We start from the raw sequence: 27,397 nt of genomic DNA, 5'->3' as shown, positions 1-27,397 counted from the left end.
GTCTTCAACTCTCTTCAACAAAATTCCTGGCCCCCAGGATGCCACAAGATGCCGTAGGGCACTGGTTTTGCCCCCCCCCCACACACACACACACACAAAAAATATTGTTTTCCATCTCCGCGACAAGCAAGTAGAGGCAGCTCAAGGTTGCCACAGAGTAGTTTGGCCAAGTGGATTTGCCGTACCAGTCGGTCAAATACCGCATCAGATTGGGTCACCCCAACGAGTCGTGAAGCGTGACTGCAGCACACAATTCACGGAAAGACAAACGTGTTTTTCCTGAATGAATTATTATGAATGTCAAATGGTCAGGACGCAATTATCGCCTTGTTTGCAGCTACCCACCCTTCGCTTGTGTGTGTCATTACATTTCTCTTACTTTATCACCAATATACACGCGACGAAGGTGAACTGAGGTTTCACAGCAGTTCACAAGTCGTGATGACTTCATCGCTGAGATTTCAAGGGAGGTTTGCAGAGGGAGAGTGCGATCTCTAGTGGACATGGATTCAATCATACGCCTGCCTTTTTGGATGACGTAAGATTTAGCCTGCAGGCCACCATGCAGTCTGCATTGGATGCAAAAAGGTGTGATTCCTTTGTTCCACAAAAATACCGCCAATAACGGTTTGGGAATTAACGTTCACGAAGAACGAAGAATATTTGGGGCATGTGGATTTTGGCAGCATTGTGAGCTGGTGGTTGGGATGCTCGACTCACAGGTCTGCTTTTGTGTGGGGTTCATCCACTAAACCCCAAGTACTCTGGATTCCATCCACATGACAAAAAAAAAAAAACATGCATGTTAGGTTCATTAATGATTAAATTTGGGCTGAACACTTCATCAAAGTCAAATCAACATCGCAATGGGGTGGAATGCAATTTGCAAATTGCAAAAGCTACAATTCAGTCAATTGGTACACTTTATTTTAAATATGTACGTTTCATTTGTTTATGACATAAACTACATAAACTTTATGGAGTGTCGAGAGCGGTTCAGTGCTAAAGTGTAGTCCACATTTCCATATTGTTTCATAAAACATGAAAATCTCGAGATAAAATTGGATTTGATCACACTGTTGCTGAAATCTGAATTATAATCCAAGCCATAAGAGTAAAAATAAATAAAGACAAAAAAGATATTTGGACGCTTCGTTTTAATTCTCTTACGAAGCACAGCTTCTTTGTTTTCTTTCTTTTAAGCATTTCTTCTTTGTTTCTCAAGACAATAAAAGTTAAAAAAAAAAAAAACAACACTTTAAATATTTACAACGGTAACAAAGTTCAAGTGTAAATTTAAGTCTATAAAAGACCTACAGCTGTTACACCACCATGAGATGGCGGGCAGGTGAAAAAAAAATTAAACACCTTGTGGACCCACAGCCCAGCCAATCAAATGACGACGACGGCGGCGGCGTTTGGGTTGGAAGAGCTTCTGAGGAACAGTTCCATTCTAAGTACCCAGCTTCAAATAGCTGTATTGAAAAAGGAAACACACAGGGTGGAACCAGGCCGTTTCAGTGTAGAACCGGTACAATGGAGAAAGGGCATTAGATTGATATTTTAATTTCTCCAACAAAGACAAAGATGTAGCATACCATGCTCTGTGCGGTGTGAAATCAAGTCGACTCAAATCTATACATGCTGTGTTATAAGAACACTCAACCCACACTCCCTTTCAGGTATGCGGTCTATACTAAGGTAAGAAAGTCCACCGGGAGGTTGAGAGGTATCGGAATCATTCCAACTTGGTGCGGATGCTTAGGTTAAGTTGACAATAAGTTTCCTAATAAGTTCCTATGGCTTGACCAAAAGGTGAATCACGATAGGTTTTCACTTTTGTATAAAATGAAAAGGGGGAAGTAAATTACCTTTATGGATTTGAAATTACAAATGACTTCAGAAAATTGTCATGATATGTTGCAGACTATAAATACTGTGACGGGAGGTTTGGGCAGCAGCAGCCCTCGCTCACGGGTAAATTATTAAAACGATAATACTAGCACTTCAGTCCATGCCATGCTCATGCATTTGGATTTTTTTTTTTAATGCTTAAATACTAAAATCTTAAGAATGATAAATGTGAGATATCATTGCAATAATTCTGTCCAAGCAATTAAAAAAAAGTTGATTTGTTGGGTGGGAGGAGCAATGATAATTTGGAAAAATGAGGTTACCCATGGCACCAGAGTTAAAACTAAAATATTTTGTTTTGGGTCAGTGTCTGTATAAAAAATTAAAATAAAATAAAAAAACTAAATTTCCCCCCAAATGAATCCACAGTCCTTGCTGCACAACATTTGGGACGTGTGTTACTTGTTTTTATTTCCTAGCCTCTTGAAAACGCTGACAGCCTTGCAGTCCATCTGGGCGCCAGCACAGTCCACTGCTCCTGCTCCTGTTCCTGTTCTGGCTCCTGCTCCAGTGCTGTTGCTGCTGCTGCTGACTTTGCAGCGCACCACGCTCACTTTCTGCTTGGCCCTGGGCCGAGTGCTCGTCACTCTATTGTCCTGTGTGTCAGCAGGTGGGGGAGACACCGCAGAGGAGGGGGCGGCGGCGCGCTGGTGCTTACCCAGTCTCTGAAGCACGCTGATTTTAGTTGGGACACCATTGGAGGAGGACGACGGGGTGGAGGTGTCGGGCGGCGGTCGCTTCAATTTGCCGCCCAGGCGCCGCAGTGTGGTGGGTGCGGGCTTTTTAATGGGCTCGCTCCTCGGGGAGGGCAGCAACTTTTTGAGGACGCCTGCGTACTGGAGGACGGATCCTTCTCCGTCGCTGTCGTCCTCCTGCTCGGTCGACTTCAACTTTCCCGACCTTGGCTCCGCCTCCACTTCGTCTGCTGCGTCCAGACGGCTGAAGACGCCTGTGGGCTGACAACACAAGGAGCGTGGTAAGCGAGTCAGGAAGTCATCCTCACACATTTGACGGCTGCTGTTTTGCCATCGTCAGCCAAGAACCGTGAGCATTTCCTTGCACACGTGATCTCCAGCTATATTCATGACACAATCTGTCCAAATCCTGATGTTTTTAGTCCAGCTTGTTCTTACCCAGAAGTCCACCAGCGAGGATGTGTGACATGCCAAGTCACAAACCCGTCTCGATGAAAGAAGCCCCCCATCAAACGCTCCACCCCCACCCAACATTAAAACATTTTTTAAAATGACAAAAATTGACATTGCTGCATTCTGTGCCATTCCCACGCCTCAGAAGTTTCAAGTCAACCCCTCCGGCATTCCATAATCCTATTAGCTGACTACAGTGTACAGTCTGTATCAATTTGGCAATATAAAGGAGACAAACTGATGGCCCTCACCTTGTTAGTGCTGGCTGCTGGGTCCGCCTTCGATTCGGCGCCAAGCCTTGCGAACACCGATGTGCGCTTCAAACCTTGTGTTGACACAAGCACAGAGAAAACATTTGACAGTTTCACACATTTTGATGAATCAGCGGCAAGTTGAAAAACAATCGAAAAAAAAAAATGTTCAGTCACCATCTCAAGCGGCGCAAATGTGTCACTGCCCTTTTACATAAGAGACGGCGTTTAAGGTTTCATTCTGATTTATGTCCGACTGCGAGGAATGGAGCTTCAGTTGTGTACGGCCAGGACAAAAACTCCCAATAAAAGGCATAAAATCAACGTTATGTCTAATTTCTGAGACAAAATATGGTGATTTAATGAAGCATGAATTTGCCATCTAATTTCAAAATTCACGAAGTCAGCCTGACACAATGCACACTCAATGGCCCACGTAGGAAGGTACAACATCACATTCTAAGGAGAATGAATAAATACAGCCAAAAGGTAATGCAGCAGTTGTTAAAACCATCATACTGGGTGGAAGCTGATTCTAATATTTTGATTACCATATACTAAACTACACGAGGGCTCAAAGCACAGCCAGGTGAGGAGTCAAACAAAAAAAGTTTACAAAAGCACAATTAGGGCTGCCAATTTAGCGTTATGGTCACTTTGTGACTTTTCCAAGCGAATCATTTTCACATTGAGTTCTGTAACAAGTGAAGGAGCCCGGTGAAAGGCAATTGTGGTGAACACTTCCAAAGACATGCTGACTGCCGAGCAACATGTCTCAAAAGCCGTCATTTGTTGACAGGTTGGATACTTTTGAGTCAAGTTTAAGTGCTTCCGAGGTGCAGATACTTTGTCATTAGGATGGATGGCTCAATTTATATTAAAAATGTTCCTTTATTAGAGGGGAAGTCAATCCGCAAAATTTCTTTGTAATATTATGTTCGATGTACCCCACGAGTCTAAACATCGCATTCTGATTAATATTGCTCACCCGTTTTCTGAAGATGAGCCACGCAACGATGACGTCACTTTCAGTTGTCAGAAAGTGGCAAAATGGCTGCCCCCTGAGATGGCTAAAAACAGGTGGATTTTGCTGCTCAACTCATATTGCACAAATGCAATATTAATCAGAATGACGCATTGAGACTAGTGGAGATGCATAAAACATATCATTTTCAGGAACATTTTGGGGTTTATTTCCCCTTTATGCATCGTGTCTGCAAATGTATGTTTTGACAAAGGGGATATTATTTTCAAGAAGCAGCACTTATTTTCACATTATTTTTATGATGTTTGGAGGGGAAAAAAACCCACTTTCAAAATGTATCAACGCTTGTTTTGAATCAGGAAAAATGAAGGAAATCCTAGAAGGAAGGCTGACGGATCTGACTAAATAAAAGCAAAATGACTATCAGCAGGAGATTAGTGTCGTGTGAAATATTAATCCAAGAGAGGCATCAAGTGTATGACGAGCAAACCATATTCTACCATGCCTTGATTGGAGGTTGAGAACTTTTAGTACTGATTAGTCGATTAGCCGCGTCGGGAGCCAACGTGGCGAGGCGCCCAGCCCCGCTGGTTCAGGCCTACCTTTCTTGGCCTGCTGGGCCAGGATGCGCCGTGTGCGTGGCGTGGTGCCTTTGGGCATGTTGATGATGTACTTGCCTTCCATCTCTGCTGTCACACGTCGGCGCTTCGCAGCTGACAACTCGTTCCCTTCGTCTTCTGGCTGACTGACCGCTGTCAAGAGAAGGAGAGGTAAGCGGTCAGACAAATGGAATCATGGATGGTGAGGGGGAAAAAAAAGGCCTAAGATATGGAGCAGGTTGTGCTTTACCTGCTTTGCTACCCTTGCTTGCTTGAACGTTGGACACTGTGACCGAGAGGCGGTTGTCGGGGCGACGAGCTGGAGTGGTTGGAGGGGAGTCATGGCTCAAGGCGTTGGCTATCATACGAGTGGCTGCTAAGGGATGATGGGGGAAAAAAAAAAATCATTTTGTGACTGGAAAGCCACCTCATGTCCGATAACAGTGCAAGATGGCGCCGCGAGAGCGGCTGTCTTTACAGCAGCTCCTCATAATTTTGCTGCTGTAAATTGGGGATTTCTCCGTTGTGAGACAAATAAAGATTTTCTTATCTAATGAGTGAGCGTTTGAAGTCATGACACCAAGTTTTCTCTTGATACAAAAAGAGAAGCCAAAAGCTAAACAGAGCTACAGATTGCATTAACATGAGGTAACAGCACTAAGTTTGACAATTTGCATGATCGACAATAGGCATGAGTTCAATCATGAATTGTGTCACAATTTTTTTTTCCCACACTCACACAAAATAACCTCTATTTTTTTGTGGGTGGCGAGTATTTATTGCTAAGCCTGAGTGGTACTTACGAGTGTTGGCAGTTCTTCTGAGCTCAGCTTTGACGCTGGTCTGTCCTGAGGAGATGGCTTCTGTTGCCAATTTGCACATGTCCTGAATGGGGAAGATATTGCAAAATATATTCTATTTTACACTCCAAATTAAGTGCCTTGAGGTTGAACAACTCCATCTTTCCCCCTGACAATGCCAACAACTACTCCCTCCCCAATCTGGAGCATTAATTCTCGAGTTAACTCTTAGGCACATTCCACAGTCCAGCAATAATGCCATTTTCCCACTGTGCAGCAACGGTGCATTCTACTTCAAAAAAGGTATTGCTTATTGTTTTCAGGTTACATCGGTGACAAATGGCCATTGATCGACCAGCAGTGATTCACGTCATCCAAATGGTATAGGCAGAAATACTTTGTAGAAGTTCCAGATTTTACCAACAGAAACGTGTCCAATATTGAGTAGAGGCTTGTCAAGACAAGCGGGTACTGTGCAGTGGAAATGGGAAGTAAGATGGCATGGATTTCAGGACTGCCCGTTGTCAACATTCCAACAAATCCACAGTGGGACCCGACCTGTCTATGGACGACCTTGGCGTGTTTGAGAATGGCAATGATATCACCAACAACCGTGATGCCAAGGTCCATCATGATGTCCTTGCTCAGGTCCATCAGCATGTTCTTCTGAATTCTGCAGCAACACAGATGAAAAAAAAATTTAGCCACATTTTCTGGAATACTAATATTGTAAATGATTTCATTAAACCACAAGTGCGAAGAACACAGCTCAATTTGCCTTTTTACCCTCAGGAAAATTAATGTTTTTAATTGCTTCCATACAGATAGTTGTGTTTCTGGAGTCATCCAAAACGTACCTACCTGTTGTCCACAAAAGAGACTGCATAGGTGACGGCCAGGCCAGCTGGGATGCCGGCATCCTTGAAAAACTGGATCCACTCGGAAGTGGCTTAAGATGTCAAAAAGAATGACAAACAAGTTAGTAAATCCTGCTCTTCCATCCATTTAAAAAAAAACAAAAAAAAACTTGTCATCATTAGGGCTGGGTGTGAGTTTTGGCCTTTCCCAGCTGACTTAAACAATAAATTAATAACGTATGTGGAAAAATGACATGTCTACAGGATGTAGTACAAAGGCCACTGGGACCACTTGTATAGTGGCATTGGAACTCACTTCGCTTCACATTAATTAGCAGTTTGGCAAATATTGAACAAGATGTTTGTACATAAAACTAAGATAATGGTGTATTTAAAACGCCCACTCAGCTTTTCCAAAGTAAAGTCCACTTGGCATAATGCTAAAACAATGCAAAAGGCCACTGACACGCCAACGGTTACCATCAATCGTCATCATTTTAGAAGCAGCGCACACTTGAGCAACAACTGTGGATTGGCACTAATACTCACAAGCATAGAGTATTTATGCCCTACGAAAAATGACTAATATCACAGCATTTTCTTATTTTTGTCTGCATGATAGTTTTGTCTTGCCCAGCCAAGGCGGGCAGCATTAAATCATGCAGCACAAACAGTTTACTTTTTTTACATTCAATTTAACTACTTTATCTTTTCATAAAGATAAGATAAGATAAGATAAGATAAGAAAACCTTTATTAGTCTCGCAATGGAGAAATGGAAAAAATGAAAAATAAAGTATAATATCATTGTGTGCTATGTTTACTTGTTAAGAAAACAAACCTTAAAATCAATTTTTTAAAAAACGGGATGAATGCCATTTCCATTCATTTCAATGGGGAAAGTAGATATGAGCACTGTGGTGACCCACAAGGCAAAGACATAACCGGGAACATGATGCATTATAGTTTTGTTTTTGTATGACTACATACAGTACATTGACACTGTCCTCCATAAAAGTACATCTTGACAATCTGCCTTCACAACGATACTCATGTTCAGTTTTGATCGACACGGTCAGTACTGGCCTCATCATCACGACTTTCACTTGAACAAACGTTGCACAGAAGTGCCACGGTGGGACAGAGGACACAAGTTAAGTATAACACATGCTGACCACAAGCAGCTGGAGGTTATTTATAACTACTCAAGCTCATGGCTGGCGCAAAGTGATGGCGGCAGCTGCCACAACAATGGCCCATCCCGACACTTTACACAACATGTACTCGTTTGGAGTCATCAACACGGACATGGATGAGGCGTTAAATGCAATGACAGACTTCATTTCACATGACCCTTCAATCGAAGCTGATGTGATTTTTGAAGGTTAGCACGACACCATTGCAAAATACCAACATTTAACTCACGCGTATTGTCTCTGCAATTCAACACGCGGTTGCCTCATCCCGACATTTAACCAGCAAACGGACGTCATTCATTCAAGCGCCAATGTAAAGAAGCAACCATTTAGCATCGCGATAGCAATTAGCTAAGGAGGGACTATTGTCGCGAACAAAATACCGCTTACGATCACCGGCGACATTAATGGGACGGAAACGGTCTAACATGTTGGCATTGCGGTAAAACCATGACAGGCTCCAGTGTGGAAACAAAAAGGAAAGATGCGGTGTTAAATCTTAAGCTTTTGAAGTCGGGCCTTTTCGGTCTCTCTCACCTGTTGTCACGGACGCCATGTTTACTAAAATGTGCGGTGACGTCACTGTTCCACTGACATCATTTCCTCACCTTTCCGTCACTTCCAGTGCCGATTGAAGTTTCGGCGACGAGCACTCGAGGTCGCTAGCGCACCATCTTGAGTTTATCCCAGCTGAATTTGGGTAAGAGGTGGTACACATTGCACAAGGAAGTGTGCTGGTCAGCCAATCACAGTGCATCTGTAGACAAAAATCACCCATCCGTCCAAAACTGAAATCAATCGATCACCATGCTGCCCCATACACAAATAATCAACACAAAAAAGCACACAAAAAAAATCAAGATATATATATTTTTATTATTATTATTGTTAATGTGATTGAAAATTTAGCTGACAATTGCCAAATTCACATAGGCTTCCAGTTTGTTACAATTTTCCCCAAATCAACACGAGAAAATGTTTTGCAGACACACAAGCACATGGCAACATGCAGTGGGGCAGCGGTGGCTCAATTCGGTGCATACATTGTAAATAAATAAATAAATAAATACCTTTTAGGTTTAATCAAATTACACGACAGAGTTTCAGTATAACCAAAAAGGGTCTTGTGTCTCATGTCAATGAGTGTCATTGAAAGGCTGAACATGTTCAGCTGACATTCCAGGGACTGATAGCATCTGGTCCTAAGCCCTTCAGGGTTATCTTGTCTGACTACTTTTGTCACTTGACACAACCGCCACTGCATCAAGGAATACAAAACGTCTTCTGTATCGTAACGAGCACACATAACAAGTGTCACGCTCCATTATCATTACCCTTTTACAAATACACACACACACACACACACACACACACACACACACACACACACACATATATATGTGTGTCTGAGACAACCAGAACAGTTTAGGTGCGATGGACTCAATGCACTGAGAATGAAGTGACCTGGATGAAAGAGAATAGTCATATATATATATAAACACACACATACACGTGTGTGTGTGTGTGTGTGTGTGTGTGTGTGTGTGTGTGTGTGTGTGTGTGTGTGTGCGTGTCTCAAAACTGAAAACTGTCTGACATTATTTGTGCAGAGAATCATAATGTCGTAGCACCCTGATGTCAAACTTAACTGTAAATATAAGTAAAGTTATTGTCACATATCCAACAAGATATCTTTGGCTCTTTCACTGTTGTAACCTCAATGTGTACGGTTTGTCATTATGTGACAATGATAAAGTTTGCAGCAAAAAATAATGAAAAGATACAATGTCAAATATGGGGCAAAAGATGAAACATTGATACAAATGAATGTGCACCCAAAAAGAATTTAAAATAAAAGACGGAAAAACAATAATTCGTAACTTTTCTCCATAGAAAATAAATGTTGTAGTAAGTCTGTGGGAATATTTGAAGTTTTTCTTGCAATACAGTATCACACTGGACATACAGTAGCAGTCAGTTTATCATCCCTGACTAATATTTGCTACATTATATTCATCCAAGAGCATCATAAGTATTGCATTTCACACCCAAAAAGTACAACTATGTGTGGATATGCGACTTGTGCAGAATAATACAAATACATTGCAACATTCACCTCAGCATAGAAAAATAGGAGCAACTCTTGTTGATGGCTGTTGTACAGTACAAGCAGGTTGATTGTGTCATTTTGAAAGAAAGTAAAAGGAACCCACAAAGGAAAGAAATGAATGGATGTGCGTTCAGTGCAAGGGCCTCTGAGGTGTCATTCACACATTCAATGATGCATTGAATATTCTTAATCATCATTGATTATTCTCGTGATGCAATGAAAAGGTGATTGATATGCTTCCACAGATTCAGCTGCATGGAATTCACTACTCTATCCATCAAGGGAGTCTAGAGCCAATGTAAACTGTTGTGTACACCATATAACTGCCTTTTTCTTTTATCAGGATTGCAAAGTAGCACCACAATGAAGAAAAAACTATGTACATGAGAACTAGTGAACATGTTTTATGCGTATTCTGACACACTAAAACATATTCTCATCACATTTGCATTTTGGAGAGAAAATAAATCAAAAAGGTGTCCCAAAATATTTCTTAATCAGCTGTTCAAAAAGTGAGGTCCACCCATTTCCTGAGCACCAGGAGCCACTCAGACAGAAAACTATACCATCAATTTGTCATTATTTGGATGTTGCATTTTTATTTCTTTATTCAAAAAAATAAAGCCTTTTATGTAAAATGATATGTTTGTCTTTCAAATACACATTCTTGAAGAATATTATTTGTTTATTATAAGGGCAGAAATACAAATAGATAACATGTTTTGTGTAGATGTAACAGTGACTTCAGTATACTGTACTTTTTTTAATTTCAATTTTTGAAGATAAAGTGGTGTCAGTAGCTTTGGGTCAGACCTCACAGAGAAAAATCAGACAAAACAAATGGTGTCATCACAACCTTGTAACATTGTCATAGTTACATACATACATTGACTGTCTTGGATAGAGCTTGATACTGTTTTGTAAAACATAAATACACATGGCGAGAGGCAATGACATCATGCTTTATGTTAAAGGACAGGGCCATTTTTTTAAAACCTATCATACAGTATATATTTCTATAATTTTTTTCATTCTCTTACAAAAATATTCATTTTAAAAGTAAATCTCAAGAACATCTTTCAAATTTCTTCATTGACAAAAATATCCCCTCTAGAGCTGCAACACATTCATACTTGACAATCATAGCGCATAACACTTATTTATACATACAGACATTATATAATATATATGCTGTTATATATATATATATAAATCTTTTTACATGAGACATGGAACAAGATTTTTTTTTTTTACTTTCAACACACAAAACCTTTAAGTGCACAGCATACCTCCAAAGTTGCCACATAAAAACAAACAAATCAAGGGAAAAAAATATACTTAACAATGCAACAACAACAGAGTTGGAGGTGGGCTGCAGTGTGGCGTACAAGTAAAAGCAGAACAATCAAATACATAAAAAAGACAAAATATGCAACAAGTGTCACTGGAACGTATGAGCAAAAAAACAAATGGCACAAATTCACAGGCAGGAGAGGACGCTGGCGCCCTAACATCGGCCCGGATAATCTCCTCTTTTTGTTTCCGGGTCAGCCTCCGTGACAACCTCACTCAAGAAAGAAATAAACAGGCCAGGTGCAGTCGTATGCACGCCCCATGTTGAGAGGTTGTCTGCATTTCCCGTTAAAGGCAAACAGGCAAGAAAAAAAGCATCATCCGGAGACTCAAAAGCCATGGTGGTGTGGTGAAGCTTCTGACTGAGAGAGAAACCCTCCACACAGTTGGCAAGAGTGACATCTTTTAAAAAGGTTGAATCGAGGTAGCCGCACTCTTTGCGTTTGTTGATGGCATTTCGCCTTCAATCCAAAGTCTTCTGCAGTTCTGAATTTTTCGGTGAAGGTTCGAGATATCACATATCATCTGACAAATTGAGAACCGAAGAAGCCTTTTGGATTAAAGATTGGAATACCTTCAACAAACAAGACAAATCCGGTTGCCTCGATTCACCCCTTCCGGATTACCATGATGACTGAGAATCTACACGGGCAGAGCTTTAACTTACAATTTTTTTTTTTTTTTTTTTTGCTTGTTTTGCATTTGGCTCACGTCAACAAAAGCATCCCCCCCAGAGCCACTCAACATGCCTTGTGTTCATCTTGTCGACTTGTGGCTCAACCAAAGACCTCCGCCTTGCTTTTTTTTTTTGCATCAACTGTGCATCCAAATGTCGAACTGGAGCTCCCAGTGAAGTGTGCGCTTGTTTGGAACACGCTGCAGAATCTCGATCCAAGTCGACATGGAGCAGTTAAGGTGTGTGTAAGTATTAGGTTGGGGGCCGGGCGATTCACTCAAGGTCCCAGGGACTGGAGGGGGTCTTCGGGCTCTTGGGCGTGGAGGACTTGAGGCAGAGAGAGGGGGAGAAACACAAGAGACAGAAGAGGAGAAACAGATGCTGGCACGGCAGAGGAATTGTAACAACGCGGTGATCGCCGACTTCCAAGCATGAGGAAGCTGAGGGAGGGTTGGGCGGATGAAGGGTGAGCGGTAAGTGTCTCACCTCTGGGCACTGGGCAAAAGAGGAGGGTGGAAGGGCAAGGATGGAGGAGAGGATGATAGACCCTCAGAGGGAACAAGGTGGGGGGCACCGGTTGCAGTTGTGGCCGCTCACTGGAGACCGAGTTTAGTTTAAGCTGTATTTTACATGCACGCTGACTGATTGACGTTTGCAATTTGAATCCGTCTCTCTCTTGGAATGCACGTTAATTTTGTTCTTTAACTTAAATGGGCGGCAGTCAGCCACTATTCAGCGAGCATTAAGGTATGCGCGAGTTTTGTCGGGCAGTCAGAGCGCCAGCAGGGAAGGCGAGTTCAAGGAATCGGATGACTGCTCGCTACTGCTGTTCCGATGGTTGGCACTGACCCCGCAGGCTCCCTCTGGGTAGGTGAACACAAATGAAGATGTGTATGAAGTGCTGTGGCTGGCAATGCCCGCATCGTCATGGTTACCACCACCACCACCACCACCACCGTCGCCGGCCATGAGGCACGGCCCGCCAGGTGCCGCCGCCTCATTCGGGCCATAGAAAGAACGAGAAAACTCTACCTCCTGTATCATTCCTGGCTGAGGCTGCTGGACATGTTGCTGCTGCTGCGGTTGAGGCGGAATCTGCGACTGTGTGGAGGCTGCGTGGCCTGAGTAGGCAGGAGCCAAATAGAAAGAGTCATCCTTCACAGCCAAGCCCGCAATGGTGGGGGGAGCTTGTAAGTTCTGCATGGGGAGCTGTGCCGAGCTTGGCTGAGGCTGTTCCTGGTATAGGATCTTGCAGTTGGGCTGGTGGGCCACCAGGACAAATTCCAGGCGCTCCTTCTCTTTCTGCAGCTCAGAAATCTCCGCCTCCAGCTCAGCCTTCTCCTCCTCCAGAATGTCCGTCTCCTGTGTGGGCGGAGGGAGGAACAAAGGGTGAGAAAGGTCATGGAAGATGAGGGGTCTACTAAAGATAGTGTGTATTAAGCACCGTCATTAGTATTTTACCCTGGCTTTAGGATTGATACTTTATGACGTACTAACGGTTAAAATGAGGTGGCCGTTCGATTCATTGGTTCAAGTCAACTAGTGACAACTATAGCTTGAAGTAGATTAATTGCCAGTCACTTGTTTTGGCTCAACACAGACGCATCACTGGAAACAGGCAATCTAGCAGTGATGCCTCAAGTAAACATTTCATTAAAACTGAGCCTGGTCGCACGATCAATTGCAAAATATGCAAATAAATAAAACAAAAGTTCTACGAACGCCTATCTGAAAAGACATCTGCTCACGCTATCCTAACAGCCTCAATCTTCACATCGGCCATTAGTAAACTCAACGCACGCCCTCCTGTAACAATGAAATAGAGTATATTGGGGAGTCGCAAGCCTGTAGTTGTGTTACATGAATCAGTGTTAGAGTTCCAACGGTCTGCAAGGGAATTAAGATATCTGAATGTGAATGGATGAGTGTCTGACCATGATCCCATGAACGAGCCTTTGGGTTTCGACTGAGCCTTTGCCTTGGAGGTCAAGCCACACCCAACTCAACGTGTCAGTTAGTTATGACACGCCGGCGGCAGATGATCACATTGCATCGCTTGTCCAATCAGTGCTGCAGGAAATTTAGTTCGCTCAGTCGTCAATGAGTGACTGTCGTGATAGTACGTCGTGTGAATTTTTTTTTTTTTTTAGAATTCTTTTAATACATGCTAACTATGGCGAGCAAAAAAAAAAAAAAGGTCGGACGAATATTTACAACATGGATTCACATGCATCACGGAAAGTGATGGGAGTCAGCGCCAAGTTGAGCAACTCAAAACTGAAGGAGCACTTCTTGAATCATATTTTTATTTTTCACTAATGAAGGGTTCGGTGAATGTGCATATGAACTGGTTGGGTTCGGTACCTCGAACAAGGTTAAGAACCACTGGCCCAGTCCCTTGCTGCTATGTAAAATTCTTGACCCATAGACCAGTCAAAAAATGCCCTTTAGGTGTTTTTATACACGTTTAAATGACAAACTATGGACAGAGAGCAGACAGGAACAGATGGTCAGATGGATATTGAGGAATTAATTCTCCATTATGCTAAAAAGAAAGAAGAAGAATGCTGTGTATAAAATGTAACACACCCCCATACAACAGCGTGTGGTAATGAAAATATTCTTTTTTTGAAACAAATTTTGTACTGGATCTCATTAGATTGTGAAGATATATGAGTTTTATGCATTCATTACGTTAGAGCATAAGCCAAGCTTACCGATTGCAGTCTGTCCGTGAGTTCCCGTCGGCGGTTTCTGCACTTGGCGGCGGCCAGCTTGTTCCTCTCTCGACGGACACGTCGCTTCTCCTCCTCTTCGGGAGTCAGCTAGGGTGAAAAGAAGAAGTGCTTAAGTGCGTTGCTTTGACTCGGAAGGAGTCATACCAAATTGTCTCCAGTGATATATGATATCTTTCCATCAAGCTTTTTGTCTCATGTTACTTTCTCTACAAGCGCCTCCAGAGCAGGGGTGGGGATTCTTTTTCCTAATGTATATATAAAAAAGAACATTGGTGGGTGAAATGTTTCCGTTACAGCAGTTCCTCTGAGGATTACTGATGGCACAGTGGTATTATTGCCCTACTTTGGTCTGTGCAGTGTTCAGGATTCAGTTCCCACTCAGTGATGGTGTGAATGTGTCTTTCTCTGGCGCCCACTCTAGGATATAGTCTGCCTTTCGCCTAAGTCAGCTGTGACCCAATACTGGATAAATGGTATAGAAAATGGCAGATGAAATGCCACCCACCCTTTCTCTACACTGTAAACCATTTTATTTCCACTTACAAAGGTCTACTTTTAGTCTTAACCACACCCCTATTCTAATTTAAAAGGAAGTAGGGCTCAGTGATTGGCTGGCAGGATGGGCAACCCAAGACCTGGACTCACTGGTGATTGCTATAATTGATCGCCCCCACAGGAGTAGTTCGTGTGATTTTCTGCTGGTCACGCAGTGTTGTGAATTTGAAGAAATTTATTTTTGGATGGTTGACAGTCTTGTTAACTGTGTGAAACACTAAGGTCGCAAAATGCTGTGACAGCGAAGGATGCTCAGTTTAAGAACATTTTGAAGATGTTCGAAATTTCTTGGCATCAAGAGAAACTGTTTGCGAACGTCTTTGCAACCTTTTGCAAACTTTAATGAGCCCTGATGAAAACCCAACATTCTCTACATTCGTCAACATTCACAAGCATTCGCCCCTCGGTGAGATACCGCTTTAATATGTTTCTCTTGCTTTTCGATCGTATTTGTTGATTCAGTTAAAAACACAGCTAACCAGCAGACCCATTTTTTGTAACATGGTTCAAACGGCGTTCGGTGGCTGGAGGGCTTGGCGGGTAACACAGCTGACTTTGGACACAAGGACTAAGGTACAAAACCCGGCCAGGGCAAATGGTAACATTCACCTTAGGCAAGAAAAATGAATATCCAGGTCACTTAACCTGGATAAAAATTGGTGGTTGTGGAAACAATTCAAATCATGTGAGTGCCTTGCAGTGGGGACCTCTGACTAGGAAAAGTTAATAGTCAGAATTGAATCCACTTCACTGAAAATTACTTTTGCAAAAGTATTGTCATTACTTAATATTCTAATTTGCACACAAATAAGCATTACATTTAGTCAATTAAAAATATTTTGTAGGCTCGTCTTCCATTCTAATTTCAACTACAGAAAATGTTGAGTTGAATGGATGGTTTGTTCCCCAAAGAACATGTGCACATGGTCGAACCCAACAAGTGTACCGGTAAGCAAAATTCATGTGATAGAGAAATGTGTAAAATGTGAATGCCAACAAACACACCGTCCATGCACACACACTTACTAACACACCAACATCTCCGTCTTCACTCACAGACTCTTCTCGAGTGCGGCGGCTACGGGCTCTGGACTGGCGGATGGGGCCCGGTGCTGGGCCAGGGGTGTCCGAACTCGGAGGAGAGAATGCGGACCCGGAGGAGTAGCTAGTGCCTGGCATGTCATAGGGATCAATCAGTGGCACTGGCCGGGTCATGGAGGAGGTGCCGGTGGTGCCGCTCTGCCCCGAGGCCTGGGAGGAGATGAGGGTGGACTGGACCATCCACTGCAGGTCCTGACTGGTGGTGATGGCAGTGACGGTTGGCACGAACGAACCGGGCATTTCCCCTCCGCCGCTGGATCCTGGCCCGCTACCCACAATGCTCAAGCCAGCTGCGGCTGACACACACTCCTGGGGCAAGGGAGACATGGACAGGAAGTCTTACACGCATTCGGGAAACTATGGAATCTTAGAGAAAACTTGGAAACTCAGAGGCAGAATTAATGATCCCAGTAACCTGAGTCAATTTAACAGCTAGGGTTTAATAAACTATTCCCAAGTACTGTAAATAATTTTAATATAGTAGGCACAGGGGTACTGATGGTGTGGTGATTCACTGGCCTAATTTCTGTACAGGTGGCGTGGATTCAGTTCTCACTCATTGACCATGTGAATGTGAGGGTGAATAAATGTTATACCCTGTAATTGACCGGCGACCAGTTCAGGGTGTTGTCAGCTGGGAGAGGCTCCAGCCACCCTGACCATGCATAAGCGGTAGATTAAATGGATGGATGGACATTTGGCATAAATTGACAAAATATCAATAAAATAACTTGGTTGCTTTTTTATCCATCCATCCATTTTCTAATCCACTTGTCCACACAAGGGTCACGGGTGTGCTGGAGCCTATCCCAGTTGTCTTCGAGCAGTAGGCAGCGTACACCCTGAACCGGTTGCCAGCCAATCGCAAGGCACACATAGACAAACAATCATTCGCCCTCATAATCACACTTAAGACAAATTTAGAGTGCTCCATTAATCAGCCATGCATGTTTTTGTAATGTGGGAGGAAACCAGAGTACCCGGAGAAAACCCGTGCAGGCACGGGGAGAACATGCAAACTCCATACAGGAAGGCCGAGGCCTGGAATTGAACCCTGCACCTCTGCACTGTGAGGCTGCCATGCTAAACAGTTGCCACCTAGTTGTTTTTTATTTTTATTTTTTCTCCTGATGTTCTGTTATTTTGGGGCTGAAACCCTAATGTCCTTTAATCTATTATTCATCAGATTTGGAAATGAGGGCTGGTAACTATAAAAAGCACAGTGGTTACCCTACCTTCCTACAGTTCTAAGGTTCATGCTTCGATTCTCAGTTTGCATGTTCTCCCTTCTCTTGTGTTTGTGTTCTCCGGGAACTCTGGCTTTCACCGACATTTCAAATACATGCATGTTAGGTTCATTTAAAAAGTAGCACTGAATTTGAATTTGAATGCCCGAAATGAGTTGGGATAGGATCCAGCACGCCCCACGACCCTTATGAGGATAAACCGCACCAGAAAATGGATGGATGGATGGACAGTGTCACTAAAGTTTAATATGTATACTGTTAATAATAAGGCGTGCAAAGTGATTTTTGAATACAGACATGTAGTACTGCATATATAATACTACAAATCTGACGAACCTATATCATTTTTTAAATTAATTACTTTTTTATGCAACGTCGACCAGACGGCCTGCCGCTTTAACAGAGAGAACCCCAAAGTCCCTCCTCCTCTTTCCTCCTCCCGTCACACCCCCGGCTGGTGTTCCCCTTGACAACGCGACGTAGCATTCCAAAATAGAACGTCCATTTACGTCACTGCCTCGAAAAGAGACAGAGAGCGAGAGAGAGAGCGAGAGAGCGAGAGAGCGAGAGAGCGAGAGAGAGAGAGAGAGAGAGAGAGAGAGAGAGAGAGAGAGAGAGAGAGAGAGAGAGCGCGCGCAAACGAGCTGAGTGGAGGATCTTCGTGAGGGGAGGGGCTTCGCCTGTGACGGAGGAAGCTAGCAACTGTGTATGTGTCACCGGCAACAAGAAGCGAGCACGTTTTCCGAGCCTGGAGCCGTACAGCTTTTTTTTTTGCACCGTGTACACACTCAGAGATATGTTTACATAACACGACTAAGGCCGAAAACGAATATTTTTTTTTTTTTACGTTTGGATAAAAATTGTCGGTAGGTAGCGAGCGAGCTCCTCGCTATTTCCGGGTAGCTCAATGAACATATGCATTAAGAGAACATTTAGGCACTTTTTAGTGTGTTCGTTTCGATTTACTTGTGGAGCACTGGTGGTCGGCGGGCTGCCGAATGAGTCCACGGAGGAAAGGTACTGGGACTCTATGGACGGGGACGAGCTACTACGGGATCCGCTGTCGGGGTCGCCGGGGAACCCTTGGTACATCTCCCCGCGAGGGCTGAGAGAGAGCTTGGCACCTGCAAAATATTTCGTTTTTGTGTATAGAAAAAACATATTTGGGGGTATCAATATTGTTTGTCATTAGAATAAACGCACACAATTACAAACAAACCAAACAACAACAAAAAGCTCCCATATGAGTGGTTATAGTGTGCCAACAAACCGGCAAACTCACCGTTACTCGTCTTATTGCTGTTTTCCGTTGAGGCGCTCCTGGTGTCTTCCCAAAAAAGTTGCATGAAGAAGCTTTAATCCACTTCCCCGCAACCAGAAAGCGGGGGGAAATTGCCCCGTAGATGTGTTGTCCTTCCACTTCCCGGGTTCAAACTACTTCTTCGATCCGAAGCTTGATAGATCCATAAACTCCGATTGGCGGCACGACCCGGCGAATGCACGACGGAATTACGGTACAAACAAGCAGATTTTGTCTTATGAATGAATCCTCCTTGAGTAGCCTACAACCGAGGCATTTAAGTCCCGCCTCGGGGTTCCGCTGACGTACATGCCCATATTTGTGCACCGCTGTTGTGTTTGGTATCCTTGGTGACGTCGAGGGATTCCCTCTCGCACTGGAATAAGCCAAAGCTTACCTCGCTGACGGGTAATCATAGACGCTATTCTCTTTTTTTGAATAATTTCCAACGTAAGGGGGGTGTTTCTCACCGTCTGACTATTTCGGGGAGGAAACTTGTGGATTTTAAGTGTTATAAGTATGGAAAGAGTCATATATTTGGAGACAAAAACTAGGTCAGCAACATAATACAACATAATACATACACCACGGTACACAGCTGAGGTTATATTGATCACTAGTTGAGTTTTATTCTTACAATACTTGAAAAGTGACATTTCTGTTTAAAATTTGACTATTTTTAAAGGGAAAAATTTGGGTCAGTGCATTTGCACTGAAAGGAACGCTTCACTCTCAAAGTGCCACCATCATGACTAATAATAATTAATAAAAAAGTGAAGAAAAGTACTTAAATTATTATTCTATTCAATTCTTTCACCTCCCAGTCTCAGAGGGACCGCGAGTAACCCTAGTGGTACTATCATACACTAAGAAATACTGGGGCAGACCACTATCGGAGTTTACCATTTTGCTCTAACAATATTTGAATAGTGATATTTGTGTTTATGGATGACTATTTTTAAAAAAGAATGGGAGGGGCATAAAGCACAAATATATTTAATGTTTTATTTACTTAAACCTATTTTTAAATACAGGGAAAATGTAAAAATACAGTAATAATGTAAAAATACATTCATTAATATACGAGTATTAGTTGTAGTCGAAGCATTCGATTAGCTTTCAATCAGTCATTTGTCATTTCAATTACGTCACAATTCAAATTTCACAAACAAAAAGCAAAGGATGAATGCTACAAATATATACTCAAAATGAGTAAATATAAATATATGTTTTTAAATACAGTATATCATTTAAAATGTTACTTTTTCCCTACTTATTGTCATTGTTAATACTAGCTATGCTGCTTATGGCTTGGCCAGGCCACCATTTTAAATGAGACCATGGTATAAACTGCTATAAACTTTTTTCTGGTTAAATAAAGGTTGAAAAAAGGGTATTATTTCACTTCGTGTCAAAATGACAGCTATGAAAAACATGTCATAAACTTAGAGTGATTTTTAAGTCATTTGCCCATGTTCACTAGTTTATCATTTTCTATACTACTTGTCTTCATACGGGCCTTGTGTGAGCACACAGGCACGTGGAAAAAATGCAAATTCAATACAGGAAGCCCCGAGCTGAGATTTGAAGCGAGAACTTCAAAAATGTGCTGTGGATGTCCTAACCACTTTGTCACTGTGTTACAAAATACATTATGAAAACATTTGGGTGGAAAATAACCCAATTATGGGTTGAAAAGGAACCGACCACCAGTTGGGTCAAATGAATGACCCACATTTTGTATTTTTTCCCCCCCAAAACGAATAAAGTCTTTTTCACAATAATTTAAAAGACACCAGACTTGGTCAACCTATGGCCTGTGGACCATATATGGCCTGACCCACAAACGATCATAATTATGATAACGATAAACATCACGGTCTGGCCCTTGTAGGACCCCTAATGAAGGATGAAAGCCAATTTTCCTTTTTTTTTTTTTTTTTAGCTTTTGATGAAGGACGTGTGTGAATTTGCAAAATGCTCTCTTGACAATTTTTGTATGCCACTTAAATCCCTATTGTAGTCATTCTCAGGACACACCCACGGGAATCCTGAGAGCTTGCAACCGTCACAAAGGGATATCCTTTTCATTGACGTATTCCGTTGACCTGGATGGCTCCAAGCCAATGAAATCCACTAAGTGAAAAAAAAATGTTTTTCATGAATCAGGTTCTTCCCTTGTTAAGGATTGGAAATGGATTAAACACAGAGCTAACAAGCACTACAGGGTATACGGCACATACAGAATTTCTTTTTTTGATTAATTCAAGTTTTTTGCTTCGAACATTTTTTGTGGATTTTTTTTTAGATGCTTCTGTTATTCAATGTGATGCTTGCACTCATAACATGGTTGCGAGCAGAGGAGCTTGTTCACAAAAGTGCAGTCAGTGTTGCAAAATTTGTGACTTTTCCTACCGCTCTCATGACTATTTTTCCCAAAAGGGACTAGCAGCTTAAAAATGGATGTACAAATTTCTTCTAAGGTTGACTCACTACAGAGCAAAGTATTGGTTACAACCCTGTGAAATTTGAATGCATAAAAAATAAAATCAGGAAGTTTATGAAATGAGGCTTCAAAATTCGAGAAAATCAAGTCATTCTCTCTGCTCTCAGACGGTGAGGGCGTGCCTGCTGAATGTGCTGAACCCACACTCAGCTCAATTGTCAATCACATACTACATCTATGACTTGGAAAAATATGCTACTTTGTCCAGCATCTTTCTTATGCCTACCCATAACTACATGTTTGAGCCATGAAAATACAATATATCCATTGACAAGTGCTGGACTTTTCCAGGCCATAACAATGAGTTGCTCTAACGCAGTCACGCCAGCGTAAATTACCAGTCCTCATGTTGGCTGTCACGTCGGACTTAAACATTGTTTTCACCTTGCTTTCCCGCCTTCTCGACATAAAGTGTGCATGCTCAAGGCGGCACTCTAAAGCTGTCTTGCCAGCTCGAAACCCCGGTCCGCACACTGGCTGTCTTTTTCTCCCCTGCCTTGCTTTTCTGCCTTCTCTCTGTGACATGGGCACACTACAAGGTGCTTTAAAGCAACCAAATCAGCAAGCTATCCAATCGGAAGATGTATTGAATTTCAAGGCATAAGCATAGCTAGCGAGCTAACTGCACATCACAATTGCATAGATAATTGTTAATGTGAACAAAAGCGCTTGAGTTTTTATATCAATGTCATGTTGTCGTTTAAAGCACGCCCAAGATATCAGGAAAATTGAAATGGTGATAAACAGTTCAACACAATATCTCCACAATTCAGTACTACACGGCTCTCTGTCGTGGCACATGTTTTCAGCGGTTATCTTCAAGCATGTAGAATTTATCTAGCAACAAATTTCGACAGGCCAAGGAAGACGTCTGCTCACATCTCTAGTTGTTTTAACATGCTGCTGCTCGCCTCTTAACTGGAACACGTAAGAGGAAGCACATATTGCTATTGTGGCCTCCCTCCAGTGCGCTGCTTATGCATTTTACAGTTGATTTTTAAGGTCTTTCTGTTTGTTTTCGAATTTCTTAATGGTCTCACCCCACCTGAGATGCTCCATCCCCATGCTCCTGCCCGGTAACTCAGCTCATCTGACCAGCTGCTCAGCCAGGTACCAAATTCTAAGCGAAAGCTGAGAGGGGAATGGGATAGAGCTTTTTCTATTGCTGGTCCCAAATGAAGAAACGACCTCCCTGTGCACATTACACAGACCCCCTCAGTGTCCATTATTATTACTTGACTTCCAATACAGCATGAGACTATGTCTTTGTTTTGGTATGCTGTTTGTTTTATGTGAATAGTGCTAAATAAATAAAGATGTATTGTATTGTTTTGTATTATTGTTTCTGGTTGTATTATTTTTTTTCAATTGTTATTTATGTAGACTTTGAGATGTGTGTGTGTGGGGGGGGTGTGCTCTTTTTATAAAGTTGAATTGAGCATTACTTTCACATTATCTGTAAAGAAAAAATATTCCCATTATTTCTGTGGAAGTCGATGCAAGTTCATGCTGAGAAAAAAAAACTGCTTTAAAGCTTGCTCGGTATCTGGAGAAATGGAGCAAAAAAAAAATAGGAGTAATGTGATTGCCATTTCCTTTTTTGATAGGCAAGTGATTCGTAAAAGTGGAATAAAGATATTTTGGTGGAAAAGAAATCTGATAATTATTTTTAATCTCATGTGTCTAGTCCTGCAGCACACACACTCAAACACATACACATGGATAAACAACAGTGTATGCTAATTAAGACTTGTGCGGTGGGCAGCAATGACGGAAATCAGATCCTGTCACAGTGAAAAACGCAAAAGTGATTCATGATGGTGGCCTACATGCGGACGCCAGTGGGAATGCATAAGGGGTGGTTGGGTGGGAAGTGTGGGTTGGGGCTCCATCTGGGGAATTGGAGGTGGCAATTCATGAATGGGAATCAAAAAGGTACAAGTGATGTCAAACATAGTGGGTTTTCAGGCGCGCGCTGTGTGTGTGTGTGTGTGTGTGTGTGTGTGTGTGTGTATGTGTGTGTATGTGTGTGTGTGTGTGTGCGTGTGCGAAAGAGAGAGAGAGAGAGAGAGAGAGAGAGAGAGACAGAGAGACAGAGAGAGAGAGAGAGAGAGTAGTCACCGGTCGAACAACGTCAGAGAACAACGGAGGACGTGATTGAGCCCCGTCTGAGCCGCGGGTACCGGAGTGACTCCTCGTGAATCACCTCGTGATGGTGGTTCCGACTAGAGAAAAAAAAAGAGTACAATATGACCAACAACCACACTAACTGTTTACACAAAAAAAATTCCAAATAGTTCGTTTTATTAGGTTAAATCGGTAGAAACATGTGCTGTTCTGTGTGTGTGTGTGCGTGTGTGTGCGTGTGTGTGTGTGTGTGTGTGTGTGTGTGTGTGTGTGTGTGTGTGTGTAGTGTACTGACTCCATGGCAACACCGCTGTTGCCGCCGCCTCGTGTGTTGTGGCGGCCAGAAACGGTTTCTATGGCAACTGCGTGGCACACGACGCCACTTCCTGGTTCTCGTCGGTGAGCTGAGCGCCTCGATATATATTTTTTTAACGACCCAATCAATAGTCATCGACAACGCTTTTATTTTTTTTACCCTCCACGTTGTGTCAATGTGATTTTTGTTGTTACTGGAAACGTTTCCGTGCTCTATTTAAGCAGGCACACGCGAAGCTAGGTGGCTAACAGACGGAGCTAACTTAGCCCGAGGCTATTAGCAAGCTACTCCACTCCACTTACACGAAAGCGCAGCTAAAAAAAATAGAACAGACAGACAGATAGATCGATAGATGGATAGATAGATACCATATTAATAGAGGAACAGTCAAACCAGTGAAAACCAAATGCAAGAGCAGCAAATGTGACGAATTAACTACATTTAAATGTAAGCAAGAAACATGATGCAGGTGTTGCATGTTTGTGCATCCATCCGTTTTCATCACCGCTTACCCTGAACAGGGTCGCAATGCAGACTCCACCCTAACGTGGTGTCCAGTCAGTCACAGGGCACATATAGAGACAAATAACTATTCACACCCACATCCACACTGTCACTGTCACTGTCACTGAGTGGGAACCATCACACATGGTCCCCACACAAGTCAGACGAGTGGACCACTGCACCATCAGTGACTCTGTTGCATATTTATCTAATGTACAATTGTATAAAGGGGCAGTATAATTATGAATGATGCATTATATTGCACCCAGTAGTGTATGAAAAAAAAATTTACTTGTTATTACATTACTTCATCAATAATAGTTAAATACACTATTTTCTCTGGAGTGTAAGCCACACATGTTTTTGTTGTTTGTTTGCAAGCGGTGGTAGTCTAGACTCCAGCCAGGCAGGACACGCCAGGTTCAAACAGACCCAGCAGTGTTGTCTTGATTCCCCCTCCTTACATGCTTTTGTTTTGCTTGCTTCCCTGTCTCTTAGCATACTTTTGGGAAGTTATTAGCCTGTTCCACGCTCACAAGGCCAGCCCCATGGCTTCCCATTGGAAGCCCAGGCCGTGTTTGTCTGCTTTCCCTGCCCAAAATATGCGTTGCCATGCGACGGCGAGGCCTGTCCCACTTCACAGTGGTTTTGTTTACACCCTTTCTGGCTCTTAACAATGTTACATAACCCCTTAAGGCTTCCCCTCCCCACCTCTGCGAAAGAAATATGATCGTCCCAGACTCTTCAGCCAACCAAAATGTCCCCATCCCCCTCTTTCCCCCCCCCCCCCCACTGCTGTATTCACTCAGCGTTTTTCATGAGTTCCACTCAAGCTGCGGTTATGATCTTAGCATGAAGAAGACTGTTTACAAGAAAGCTCGACTTTGAAGTCAGCCTTTCATTAAATGTCCCATTGCAACATGATCCGTGGGGGCTAAAAATTCACAAGAACACGCAGTTTGTGTATTTGCAGCCACTATCCAGTTAGGGTTTATTTCCGTTTGCAGTATGTTCATCACAAAATGTTTTGTACAGTCCACTTATATAAAGCTGTCCATATACAAGTACTGTAGTTGTCAAGGTACGGCCGGAGAAACTGTTTCTGCTATAAAAAGCCTTTCACTGTTAAACAATCCTATGTGTAAAGAGTTGTGACATAATTGTGTGCAGAGGGCAAAGTAATTGGGTTTGTGTACCAAGAAGCAGTAATTTTCCTGTTCGGGGAATAAAAACCATTAGCACGAGATCTAAAACGTCCATTGACACACTCCAGTTAAAACAATATAATAGGATCTTATTATTTTCGGCTTCTGCAGTAAATCAAGAAATTTTCCACTTTTCGCGCTAGAACTAGATGCATCACAGAGGCCAAACAACATCTTTGTGTAAGCGGGTGGTAACTTTACCCGTTCTATTGCAGTGAAAACAATAGTCACTGATGGACAAGTATTTTATAAGTCACCGTGGAGAAAGATGACACAAACAGGGAAGAACATTAAGATTTTTGTAATGTTTTAGCAGTAGCAAGTTTAAAGTGACTTACATTAGTACCAAAATGCGGAAATTGTCATCATTTTAGCATCAATAGTGAATTTACACACTTCCCAACAGCAACAGGAACATCATTTGCCGAAAACATAGTGCGGTGCAGCATTTTTTACTGTGTGTTTCAGTATCGGTAAGTTTTCTCACGGTAAACCTCAGTATCTGTTATGACCTAGGGCGAGCAGGGTTGTTGTGTCCTGGAGGCTCAGAGGCATACTGCGTTTCGGCCAACAGTTTACCACAGATGCCAGCAGTAAGTTGCCTTCTAGCCCATCACGTTCTGATGTGGTCTTACATGTTTCTTACATTCTTTCATGGTTTCCAACAGATGAAACATGGATGCCGGGCAGCTTTGGAGCACTTGTGCAGCCCTGGCACAGTTTAGAAAAAGCTTCTGCCTGGCCTGACTGCTGAGTCGGCATCAGCACGGTGAGGTACAAGTGTACTGCCGCTCATAAATGTTTGATCATATTCCTTTTCTAAAAACAGCTAATTCACTACTCTAATGTAATCCACCGCTTGTACCAAACATGCAAAAGAGCCTATTAGTCACATACAAACTACACATGTTAAGAAGGTTTGTAGGCGGTGAGTGGAAGACACCGTAAGATGGCAATACTGTATATACAAATGCTACCGGTCCAGCGACGGACCGCCTCCAGGTAGTGTTACACCCAATTACATACACTTAGGTTTTGTTATGTACACTCAGTTCTACTACGGCCGACTAGCTCTCTGATTTGCATCGTGGTTGCTGTGGCAAATGCAACATCTCACCAGGCATCCACGTCAATCATGGCCTATAAGTTTAACCCATCCCAAAATCGCGAATCGGGGCTGCGGTGGCCACTGGGAACGCCGTGTAAACGTAGCTTTACATGCTTGGAATGTGGGAGGTAGCCCGAATACCTGGAGAAAATCCACACAAGAATTGGAAACGCACACATACTGAGTTTCGAACCTCGCAACTTTGAGTCAGATGTGCTAACCGCCAGTCCGCTCTGCTGCCCAAATTATTACATGACTGCTCTGATTGGCCAGCACTGTACCCCACCCCTGTGGATATTGTTCTGATATTGTTACTCAATCTGTTTGAAGAAGCACAAGTTCCCGAGCTTGCGTTCAGCTTGGATGAATAGAGACATTTTGCTTATATTTTACAAGGCCCAGATGCTCAGGCATCCCAAACTCCCACAGCCGCTCCAGGATCACTCAGTAAGAACAGATAAATCGCCGACAGATCCACACTGACTGACACAAAAACATTCTCATGGCCTGCTTTGGCATTGTCGTGAGGGAAAAGAAGCTGTTTGCATCACACAGACTTGTTAGACTTTCCAGTTTTTCTCATTCTCCTCTGAGGCACTCTGCTCCTTATGAAGTTTACTCGTGCACTGTTTAGGCTAACCTGCTGGTGTTTATATGGCGTCACCCTAAAATGGAGCTACAGCTAAAAATTAGCTTGTGAGCACACAGACACACCGGACAATCGGTGCACAATGACCCATAGAGTGGTTAGAACATCAAAATGTGCATGCGTCATAGCCTTCGACATCAGACAAAAAAAAAC

The 27,397-nt window shown here is 42.7% G+C and overlaps 2 protein-coding genes and 2 long non-coding RNA genes across 10 annotated transcripts; 2 read left to right on the top strand and 2 right to left on the bottom strand.

Moving 5' to 3' along the window:
• Positions 1-910: 910 nt before the first annotated feature.
• cunh19orf47 (chromosome unknown C19orf47 homolog) lies at positions 911-8,378 on the bottom strand. Of its 4 annotated transcripts, none has more exons than XM_019887715.1 (8): positions 8,287-8,378; positions 6,555-6,646; positions 6,256-6,370; positions 5,701-5,782; positions 5,148-5,273; positions 4,901-5,050; positions 3,314-3,387; positions 911-2,870 (listed from the first exon to the last, which is right to left on the bottom strand). In XM_019887715.1, exons 2-8 carry the CDS (start codon positions 6,614-6,616, stop codon positions 2,313-2,315), a joined length of 1,167 nt encoding a protein of 388 aa, XP_019743274.1. In that variant the 5' UTR covers positions 6,617-6,646; positions 8,287-8,378; the 3' UTR covers positions 911-2,312. The 4 variants fall into 4 exon arrangements, with proteins under 4 accessions (XP_019743274.1, XP_019743272.1, XP_019743273.1 ...); XM_019887713.1 differs by having other exon boundaries at positions 6,559-6,646; XM_019887714.1 differs by having other exon boundaries at positions 5,148-5,270; positions 6,559-6,646.
• A 909-nt stretch (positions 8,379-9,287) lies between these two features.
• LOC109526395 (uncharacterized) lies at positions 9,288-23,575 on the top strand. The gene is made up of 3 exons (XR_002170325.1): positions 9,288-9,319; positions 15,217-15,219; positions 23,432-23,575. It is a non-coding gene; the product is annotated as an uncharacterized LOC109526395 (long non-coding RNA).
• fosb (FBJ murine osteosarcoma viral oncogene homolog B) lies at positions 10,522-19,771 on the bottom strand. Of its 3 annotated transcripts, XM_019887671.1 has the most exons (6): positions 18,812-19,766; positions 18,496-18,653; positions 16,208-16,591; positions 14,606-14,713; positions 12,921-13,250; positions 10,522-12,751 (listed from the first exon to the last, which is right to left on the bottom strand). In XM_019887671.1, the coding sequence occupies exons 1-6, from the start codon at positions 18,873-18,875 to the stop codon at positions 12,686-12,688; spliced, it is 1,110 nt and encodes a 369-aa protein (XP_019743230.1). In that variant the 5' UTR covers positions 18,876-19,766; the 3' UTR covers positions 10,522-12,685. The 3 variants fall into 3 exon arrangements, with proteins under 3 accessions (XP_019743230.1, XP_019743229.1, XP_019743228.1); XM_019887670.1 differs by having other exon boundaries at positions 10,522-13,250; positions 16,238-16,591; positions 18,812-19,771; XM_019887669.1 differs by having other exon boundaries at positions 10,522-13,250; positions 18,812-19,768.
• Positions 23,576-23,727: 152 nt separating the features above from the next.
• LOC109526393 (uncharacterized) lies at positions 23,728-27,397 on the top strand. 2 transcript variants are annotated; one of them, XR_002170323.1, is made up of 4 exons: positions 23,728-23,861; positions 26,004-26,080; positions 26,156-26,256; positions 26,992-27,397. It is a non-coding gene; the product is annotated as an uncharacterized LOC109526393 (long non-coding RNA). The 2 variants fall into 2 exon arrangements; XR_002170322.1 differs by lacking the exon at positions 23,728-23,861 and adding an exon at positions 23,904-24,225.

The sequence above is a fragment of the Hippocampus comes genome, unplaced genomic scaffold (assembly GCF_001891065.2).
Source record: "Hippocampus comes isolate QL1 unplaced genomic scaffold, H_comes_QL1_v1.1 scaffold6, whole genome shotgun sequence".
Lineage (NCBI taxonomy): Eukaryota > Metazoa > Chordata > Actinopteri > Syngnathiformes > Syngnathidae > Hippocampus > Hippocampus comes.
This window is presented reverse-complemented; position numbering and strand designations above follow the sequence as displayed.